At 40.8% G+C, this 10,347-nt stretch overlaps 1 protein-coding gene across 2 annotated transcripts in view; it reads left to right on the forward strand.

Moving 5' to 3' along the window:
- cUnh19orf44 (chromosome Un C19orf44 homolog) overlaps nucleotides 1-10,062 on the forward strand; it is an 11,279-nt gene extending 1,217 nt beyond the window's left edge. The window contains exons 2-8 of one of the 2 annotated variants that reach the window (XR_014536403.1): nucleotides 398-997; nucleotides 3,031-3,295; nucleotides 5,478-5,554; nucleotides 5,635-6,067; nucleotides 8,641-8,730; nucleotides 8,911-9,197; nucleotides 9,284-10,062. Coding sequence is in view for 1 of the 2 variants with exons in the window: in XM_083559206.1 (XP_083415332.1) it covers nucleotides 398-997; nucleotides 3,031-3,295; nucleotides 5,478-5,554; nucleotides 5,635-6,067; nucleotides 8,641-8,730; nucleotides 8,911-9,077; nucleotides 9,284-9,373 (1,722 nt within the window). In the remaining variant the exon portion in view is untranslated. The remainder of the gene's footprint in view (nucleotides 1-397; nucleotides 998-3,030; nucleotides 3,296-5,477; nucleotides 5,555-5,634; nucleotides 6,068-8,640; nucleotides 8,731-8,910; nucleotides 9,198-9,283) is intronic. The other variant, XM_083559206.1, reaches the window with a different exon arrangement.
- The last annotated feature ends 285 nt before the right edge of the window (nucleotides 10,063-10,347 follow it).

Below are 10,347 nucleotides of genomic sequence, written 5' to 3' on the forward strand. Positions count from 1 at the left end.
TTCTTTCTTTCTTATTTTTATTTTCTATCTTCTTTCTGTCATTCATTACTTAATTCTGCCTTCCATTTATTCTTTCTTTCTTTCTTTCTTTCTTTCTTTCTTTCTTTCTTTCTTTCTTTCTTTCTTTCTTTCTTTCTCTTTCTTTCTTTCTCTCTCTCTCTCTCTCTCTCTCTCTCTCTCTTTCTCTCTCTCTCTCTCTCTCTCTCTCTCTCTCTCTCTCTCTCTCTCTCTCTCTCTCTCTACTGGTTTCTTCCTCATGTGGCCTCCAGCTTCGCTCTGATTTGTGACAAAGGGATGATACAAATAAAATAAAAGAGCTTTATAAATGAAACTGATTTGAAATAAACTGTTTAATGCTCTGCTTGGCTCAATGATAAAACCTTTTTTGTGCCCTCAGACCAGTGCTGGAAAAGTCCTGCAATCCAGACAGATGTCTATACACAGCCTAAGCGATCTCTCCTCAGCTGCTGAAAGTGAGAAGCAAGATGATCAATCTCATCTCGCTCATGTAGAGCCAGTAGAACACCATGTCATGGGTGGTGGAAGTAGATTTCTAAAAAAGTCTGCCAACCGTCAGTCTTCTCCTGCTTACACAAGCGAGGACATGCTTATCCCTCAGCATGGCTCACAGAGCGTGGCCCTAGGCAGACTCGCTCTGATCGAAGACCGCATCAGAAAACGTACGAACCACAAGCTTGGAGTAGACACAGGTGCAAATCTTCAGTCTGGTCTTTCTGTCCAGTCCAGTAGCGAACTTAGTGCAGGAGACGACAGTCGTTTCCTTAAAAAGAAAGCATCTGCTCCAAACCGCCAAAAGGAGTCGGAGAGGCCGCAGATAGACATTTCCATGACACGCTCTGTGTCTCGTATGCAAAAAAACGTGAGCATGGACAGCGATGAAGAAGATATGCGCAGACTCCTGGGAGAATCCTTCAAATCGCCAGATGAGCTCAAAGGCATGAGACAGACGGAGACAAACCCTCAGCTGGCTGATAAGGTAAAGTTATAGTTTGTGGACCAAAGGTTTGCGAACATGGAAAATACTATTGCAGATTTTGTCACTATTTGCTGGTTTTTTTTGCCAATTTTCTTGGTGATCCACTAGATTTTGGATCATGGGTTTTGCTGATTCACCACAAGAGCATTAGTGAGGTCAGAAACGGATGTCCAGCCGATGTATGTAAAAAGGTTAACAGGAGAAGGAATGGAAGGCAGGCAACAAATAAATATATTATATTACATACGAGGTGGTATCAAAAGGTTTGGAGACTGGTTTTGTAACATGCCAACAGATGGCAGCACAAGGCTGCACGCGCAGTCACAGGGAGCACCAACCTTCATAAGTCATCGGGAGGCGTGGAACAGGTGCTATTCTACGACATCTGCGATTTCATCATCATCATCATCATTCATCAAGTTCGAACAAGTAATCAGATTTAGAATAGATAACTACACTATACAGTGGTGTGAAAAAGTGTTTGCCCCCTTCCTGATTTCTTATTTTTTTGCATGTTTTTCACACTTTAATGTTTCAGATCATCAAACTAACTCAAATATTAGTAAAAGAACACAACATGCAGTTTTTAAATGTTTTTTTTATTATTGAGGGAAAACAAATTCGAAAACTACATGGCCCTGTGTGAAAAAAGTGTTTGCCCCCCTGTTAAAACTGTGGTTTAGTACAGCTGAGTTAAATTTCTCTCGACACACCCAGGCCTGATTACTGCCACACCTGTTCACAATCAAGAAATCTCTTAAATAGGACCTGCCTGACAAAGTGAAGTAGACCAAAAGATCCTCAAAAGCTAGACATCATGCCGAGATCCAAAGAAATTCAGAAACTAATGAGAAAGAAAGTAACAGAGATCCATCAGTCTGAAAAAGGTTCTAAAGCCATTTCTAAAGCTTTGGGACTCCAGCGAACCACAGTGAGAGCCATTACTCATAAAGGCTCGTCTCAGTTTTGCTAAAAAAACATCTTGATGATCCACAAGACTTTTGGGAAAATACTCTGTGGACTGACTAGACACAAGTTGAACTTTTTGAAAGGTTTGTGTCCCATTATGTGCGGCGTAAAAGTAACACCGCATTTCAGAAAAAGAACATCATACCAACAGTAAAATATTGTGGGGGTAGTGTGATGGTCTGGGGCTGTTTTGCTGCTTCAGGACCTGGAAGACTTGCTGTGATAAATGGAACCATGAAATCTGCTGTTTACCAAAAAATCCTGAATGAAAATATAAAGCCATCTGTTCATGACCTCAAGCTGAAGTGAACTTGGGTTCTGCAGCAGGACAATGATCCAAAACACACCAGCAAGTCCACCTCTGAATGGCTGAGACGCTGTGACATGACCTTAAAAAGGTGGCCACAGTTTTTCACACAGGGCCAGGTAGCTTTGGATTTGATTTCCCCTCAATTATAAAAACCTTTATATAAAAACTGCATGTTGTGTTCACTTGTGTTATCTTTTTCTAATATTTACATTAGTTTGATGATCTGAAACATTAAAGTGTGAAAAACATGCAAAAAAAAAAAAAAAAAGAAATCAGGAAGGGGCAAACACTTTTTCACACCACTGTGACTATAATTATCTTAAAAACAAGACCATACAAACAATACAGATTAAATAAGAACACGGTCTTATGATCAGGTGTCCACAAAGATTTGTTTATATTATTTATTTCCAAACTTCAACTGTCCAGTTTTGGTGATTTCTGAGACCAATGTAGCCTCAGATTCCTTTTCTTGGCCGACAGAAGTGGAAACAATCCGTCTCAAGGATCGACATGCATGTCGGAATGTTTTAGTTAGTCACATTTGTAAAAACGGTTTATTTGAGTAACTTCATTCTTAGTTGCAGCTCAAACCCGTCTAGACGTTGGGAGGCTTTATAGACGTGTATATATATTTTTCAATATCAAAATTAACATTCAAAAATACATCTGCTCAGTAAAGGATAATGTTACTATTCTGTATTTTTTTTTCACCTCATCTGCTTTGTTTTTATGTAAATCTTTTCTCACACAGGCATACAGAAAAAGCAGTAAAGAGGTTGTCGAAAAGCAGCCGATTTGGTCAACATTCGCAGCACAGCGTCATAAGAGCCTCTCTCCATCACCACCGTCATCTCCTAAAATCTCCTCACCCAGCAGGACTTTGTCCAATCGATCGGACCTCATCTTGTCCCTGCACTCTGCCCCCAATCACAGCGAGATCAGGTCCCTCGAGGAGCTCTTCCCCCTCGCCTCTAATCACGACGACACACACAGTGAGACGAGCGTGCTGTCTGATGGTAAGAAACGATATACAACAATCATGCGAAACATTATGGCGTTAGAACATGAGCGGTGAAGTGAAGAACACTGATGATCTCTTCATCGTGGCATTTGGAAGAATATATTTGTTAGGTAACGAATGAACATTTTATCTTCAAAGTTGATGTTAGAAGCAGGAAAAATGGCCGAGCGTAAGGATTTTAGTGACAAATTTTGACGTCTAGACGACTGGGTCAGAGCATCTCCATAACTGCTCTTGTGGGATGTTCCTGGTCTGCAGTGGTCAGTGTCTATCAAAAGTGCTCCAAAGAAGGAACAGTGGTGAACTGACAACAGGGTCGTGGGCGGCTGAGGCTCACGTGAGGAGCGAAGGCTGGTCCGTGTGGTCCGATCCAACAGACGAGCTCCTGTAGCTCAAACTGCTGAAGAAGTTCATGCTGTTGATGCTCGACAGGTCACTTTATTTTGCTGGTGTATTCTGGCAATGATGAAGAAATATTCAGTGTTAGTCACTTCAATGGTCATAACGCTATAACGCCTAGGATTATAACCATTGAAGTGACTAACACTGAATATTTCTTCATCATTGCCAGAATACACCAGCAAAATAAATGTAAAAGAAACCCTTTCATTTTCACCGATTTGTAGGTCAGTCTGAAACAATACTGTTCTAGAGAGCTTACTGGATCAGGGAGGAAGTTTGACAATAAAAACTGTTATCAAGCACTGTTTTAAGACACATGCATGTTCTTTTTGTTTTTAAACTAAGCAAAAAAGTAAAACACACAAGAATTGGGAAGTTAATGAGTGGATTTTTTTGACTTCTGAAATTCTGTATGATGGAGCAGAACAGGAGAGAAGATATAATCAGACTACCTCACCCCCACAGTCAAACCTGGAAGTGGAAGCCTAATGGTTTGGGGTTGTTTTGGAGCAGGGAAGGTTGGAGACTCATTCCAGAGATTAAAAGGAATCCTGAACCAACATAGCTTCCAATCCATACTTCAACACGCACCATGCAGTTCCGTCTGGACTCCGGCTCATTGAAACCGACTTCACCATACAACAAGACGATGAGCCGAATCGTCCGTCTGAGCTCTGTAAGCGTTATTTAAAGAGCAATCCAGAGTCGTCTGGCGTGATATCTATCATGGAACGACCTGCCCAGTCACCGCACCTAAATCCTTTGAACTGCTTCACAAAAAAGAAAGTAATCTCTAACTAGTGAAGAACATCTTTGGAGAGTTTTACAAGAAACACGGCAAAGTGATTCAGATGAACGTTTGGAGAAAGTGTCCGGATGGCGAGAGCGTGTAAAGCTGTTCTTCATGCTGAGGGAAAATTTTGACAATGAAAATACAGTAGAACATCTGGACATTTATATGTTTGTTTGCTTAAAGTCAATCTTCATACTGTTACATTAGTTTGTTGCATAGAAACAAAAGGAACATACATGTGTCTTGGAAAAATCCATAAAAGACGAGGTGTTTCCACACATTTCACAGCCACTGTGTACAAAGTGTATACAAGTTTTAAAACTGGCTATATTTAAAAAGAAAGTCATTTCATTTAACTACGTTTCCACACCTGCAAAATAGTCAGTATCACAGCAATATAGCATTCCCAGCGTTCCTGACACTTCTAGAATGTGTCCCGGATCCTGGATCTCCGTAATGGTGTCAACACGGCAACCTCTGAACTTAATTTTCATCTTCGGGAAGAGTGCGAAGTCCACAGGAGTAAAATCTGGCGAGTAATGAGGGTGCGGAAGTGAGATCATGCGAGTTGAGCGTGTCGAAAGTTTCATCCCGAACTCTTCTCTTCCGCTCTCGAAGTTCACGTGCCGCTCAGAACACCTCGAACGACTCGTCGCAGCATCGCCCTATGTCCAGCATGTCATGTCAAATGTCTCTGTGGCAGATTTGCCCGGTTTCACGCAGAATTTCACGTTAGCTTTTTGTTCTACCCAAATGAATCATGTTTAAAGATAAAACACCTTTGACCTTTAGAACTTTAGAAGGTATAGAACTTAGGCTCATCGTTGCGTATATAACCTACCAAGGTTATTAAAAAATATCCATCAGATTGGTACAAGTTCCTGCAGACGCAGACAGGAAAGGCAGAGACAGAAATCTATTACGGGTAGCGAAAAATCCCAATCAGCTGTTTTTAATAGTTTCTTTTCCCACACCTGTGCAGATTTCAAGATAAATGTGATGACGCTGGACGATTTGGCTCCTGATACCCTTGATCTAGCTGGATTATCCAAAAAAAAGGTAGATCCAAGATCATATAATAGTGTTATTTTATCAGTTATATAGATGCTAACACACTGTAACGTGATGCGTTCGTTCAGGTACAGTCTGACGCCAGTCCTCGGGGTCTCGTCGCGTCCTCAGCTGGAGAGCTCTTCCACAAGCCTGAGAACAAATCTAAGTACGAGAGTGATTTTGAAAGCGAGATCCAGACTGAGGCGTCTCAGAGTATCCACGACGTCTCCGAACATCTATCCGGTGGATATGAACACTCCTTCGTAGCTTCTGAGTCTCGATCCCAGTCGGACGATGATGACGATGACACGCTCTCAAAAAGAATACCCAAGTACGCAAAGATCTGTCGCAGTAGATCCGAGTCAAGTTTAAGCAACAGAGGAGGGTGTGACACGCCATCTTACACCAGAGACGCCACACATACACGCACTGGTTCACAGAGTCCCAGTGTGAGAGTCCGCAAGAAGGATGCAACAGTGCAGACGCAAGCAGAAGGACTCGCTTATATGTGGTCTTCTGGTAGGTCTTTAGATCTCCCTAGTTGCAATTTTTTTATCGTTATATTCATTATGCAAATTATTATAGAACTAAATGGAAAAAAAAAAATTGAACATGGCAGATCAGACAAATGGGGGTGAGGGGGGTTTTACTTGCACATTACATCACAATGAAATTCGTTCTTCGCATATCCCAGTGATATTATGGAGCACAGAGGGTTAAGGGCCTTGCTCAATGGCCCAAGAGTGGCAGCTTGGCGACACTGGGGTTTGAATCCCCAACCTTCCGACTAGAAACCCCACAATTTGAGTTAAAGTAGAGATACACGAGGTGAAATATTACTCCAATAAAAAAAAAAAAAAACAGTGCTGGACAGTAACGAAGTAAATGCAATGTTGGTTACTGTACTCAAATAAAAGTCGCATCAATTATTTTATCATGTCACGGTCAATGAACCTGGTCAGGAGTGTCCACCCACCGTCCATAAAAGTTCCCTCACTCATACACAGGCGGGGGTTGGGTGACGTCATGTCACGTCAGCCTTCAGGGTTCCCAGTGGGAGAATTGACAAGACCTGGTGTGACGTCACGTCAGCAAGGAGAGTTGATTAAGCAAAGAGTCTTATGACAAAAATCATACTGGATACTTTTGTACGTTTACTGGAGTAATATTTTACTCTGTGTATCTCTACATTTGTATACTTCATCCACCACTGACGAAAAGTGTCCTTCTAAACTTTAACTTGAGTAAAAGTACAAAAGTATTTCCCTTTAAATGTAGTGTAAAGTTCCCTTTACTTAATGTACATTTTTGCTACAAGACTCTTTACTTAATCAACTCAGTTTATGTAAAAAGACTCGAATGTGACTCTCAGCACACTGATCTATTAATGAGTCAAAAAAGTTTTCAGCTTCTTTAAATTAGGTCACGTGTGTTGAGGCGAGAATGAGTCAGGTGTTTCTTCATCATTTATTCCTCTCTAAATGTTCTGCTTGCTGTTGAACTGATGCTGAACTGTGTGTTGTGATGAGTAGATACACCAAGCGCCGATCAACACGAGTTTAAAACAGAGCACACGCTCAATCCTGATTGGTGATTTGCAGAAAGAATACATAACTTGCATTATTTCCATTTTATTTTGGAAAATTACTAGATTCTCTCCACCACATCTGTCTATGACTCACTCTTGATGCATGTCATGATGCTTCCCTCGGTCACATGTCTTACCTCCATCCACTACCCTCTTAAAGGTGCTGCTCCGGCCGCTAACACATAATACAATACCGCTAAATTCAAACCCCCAAGCGAGCAAAAATGAACAAAAAACAACATAGTGGATTCACGTTTATTATTATATTCAGAAAATTCCAGTTTTTATGCTCGTATCATTTTATTTTGTTGTATTTATCCGCCACACGTTAAAGGCCAGTCTGTGGAAAATATTGTCTGACATTAAACTGGTCTGTGGCGCAAAAATGTTCTGGGACCACTGCTGTAGACCACTGATAACCCAGAGCCTTAACCACTGAACTACCACTTCCCTTAGTCAAGAGTTTTCACTTGACTTATGCAGGCTCAGAATTTGGTGACTAGTAGATCAGATTGTAAAATAAAATATAAAAAAACACCCAAAAAATAGAAATATCCAGAATTATATTATTATTTTAGATGTCCCCAATCAGCCATTTGTAGTATCAGCTTTTTAGGTCCCAATAGGCTAATAATGGAAACAATGCTAAGTAATGGAAGCTTATAGACTCAAGTTTGGCTTTAGACAGTTTTTAGCATTGGTTTTCTTGGGTTGAACTCAGAAACTGCGTAATTTAATTGAAAAGCTTTTAGACTACTAAACAACGATTGTACAGCGTTTGTGAAAAAGTGTGGACCTCAAGTGTAGACCTCATCAAGTGTGGACCTTTTATATCTTTTCCTTTCTGAGATTTCTGATAAAAATGCATGTTTCTATGCAACAAACTGGGCCATTTAACGGTATTCTACTGTATTTCCAGAAAGAATTCCTGGCTTAGCATGAAGAGCAGGTTGAGGAGGCCTGGGGTGCAGTCGGTGTTCTAATTCTTCATATTCAATAGGGTTGAGGTCAGAGCTCTTTATTTAACCCATGAGAGAGCTCTATAGAGCTTTATATTCAACCCATGTTAAACATATCTTCAGGGAGCTGGCTTTGTGCACGGGGGTATCGTCATGCAAGAACACGTACGGGTCTCCTAGTTCAAGCGAAGGGAAAATTCCATAGTACATCCAAAGACACCCGATACAACTGTTGTGTGCCTCCACTTATGGCTGGAAAAGTCCCAGATGGTCCATTAAACACATTTTGCTGTTATACATATATCCATTTGAGAAACCTTTTCTAATTACTTTATTTTAATTAGTTTTATATTTCTATAACTAAACCTGGCTTTCGCCATGAACATAGAAGCTGGCATCAACAAAACAGGACGGGTTCTCCCAGGGGAATATGTCCCAAATTGTGTCCCAACGTGAAATCTATGAAATGTGTAATAATCTAATAATCTAGTCATAATCCTGTAAATAAAATTTGTAAATACATTATGTCAATGTTTCCTGAGCAGATCAGGCAGTGCTGGGCCCATCAATAGGAATGTCCTACATAGATCCAACTCCTGTGGCGAGTCACATGATCAGCGCTGAAGCCGTGGAAGGTAGTAGACCCTTAGTTCATGCTATTTTATTTTTGATTCTTTGACACTTCAAACATAAAGTTCTGTTACTCTGCTTTCATTCGAGCTCCATACAAACCAGGCTGGTTTCAAGCAGGAAACTGTTTAGAACACAGCTGCAGGCTGAACATCTGCACTCTCTCTCTCTCTCGCCTCCTGCAGCGTTAACGGCGTACAGTCCCGCTGCGTTTGCTCTGAACGACATGCTGAGGCAGCACCTCACACTGACCAAGAACTTCATTCAGTCCAGCAGACATTTACACCGAGCCATGCTGGAGTCCCTGGGGCCCGCCGACTACAGATACACCACGCTGGAGGACACGAAGGAGGTAGACGTCTTATCAGAAGGCAACAGTTTCCGTAAACTATTAGATCACTGATTACGGTGAAAATTTCTTCATGTTTTCTGGAAGCACCAGTCATGGAAAGTCTTGTATTGTGCAAATCAGGTTCGAAATGTGTCTTCCATGTTAACTCGGACCTAAATCTCATTTCATGCGAGTACGTTCCTAACTGGATATTTCTCTCTCTCCAGTTTATCCGCTGTAACAGGCCTCCCAAGCTGACCATGGAAGACGCACTAAAGGAGGTGCTGCAGGAGATGAGGGACTATCACTATATTTAAAGTGAACGTTTACAGAATTGTCAATGGAACCAGCTGCAACAGGAGCAGCTCTCGTTTACAGACTGCGTGTTTGTAATGCAAAATGCATGGAATTTTGTATTTTTTTTTTTTTTATATCTTTGCCTCTATGAGGTAGTTTTTCCATCATAAAAGTGCTTTTTTGAACATCTAATTTCACATTTATTCTAGAGGTTGAACGATATGTTTTTTTTTTTTCTGGCCAATTTTCTAACAGTTATAAGAAGTGTACGAAGTGATACAGAAAATGTTGCATCATATTTGCCCAAATATATAAGGCGTGAATAAAAACAAAGGACAAGAACTTAAAACCCAGGAAACACCAAGCTGACGGTCAGCATTCGGGTAAAGTCTGGTGGTTTATGAGCGTCAGTCGGCTTTAGTTTTTTCAATGAGTTCCGCACTGTTGGCTCTAGTCGGATGGAGTCAGCCATTTTTTTTTTGTTGCCTGATTTTACGATTTCACGTCAAATTTTGGATGGATAAACGAGAACTCTGACTGGCTATTCATATTTAGCGAATGAGCACACGAAGGGGAAAAAACGGAACTGATGAAAGCGAACAACGGCAGAGTAAAGAGAGAACACACACTTGTCGTTCTTTCTACTTGTCTTTGCAATTTAGCAGATACGACCGAAAGTCTAATCCGTGGCAGGTGTAAGCGCTGCTTGCTTTATATACAGTAATCCACCGTTTATTGCGGTAGTTACGTTCCAAAACCGGCTGCGCTTAACGAAAAACCGTGATAAACAGCCCCCCAAAAATGCTATTTTATGTATACAGTACTGTACTGTATTAACATTGCTTCATTTTTATAATTAATAATTATATTTTTATTAATACATTTCATGATTTCAATATGAACTCCATAAAAACAATTCCCTATAAGTTTTTTGGTCTATCGTGCTCGCCTCGAGAGACCGTAAAAATCAGCCAAACTAATTAGTTATGTGGCA

This window comes from Silurus aristotelis (assembly GCF_946808225.1).
Source record: "Silurus aristotelis genome assembly, chromosome: 13".
NCBI classification, from domain to species: Eukaryota; Metazoa; Chordata; class Actinopteri; order Siluriformes; family Siluridae; genus Silurus; species Silurus aristotelis.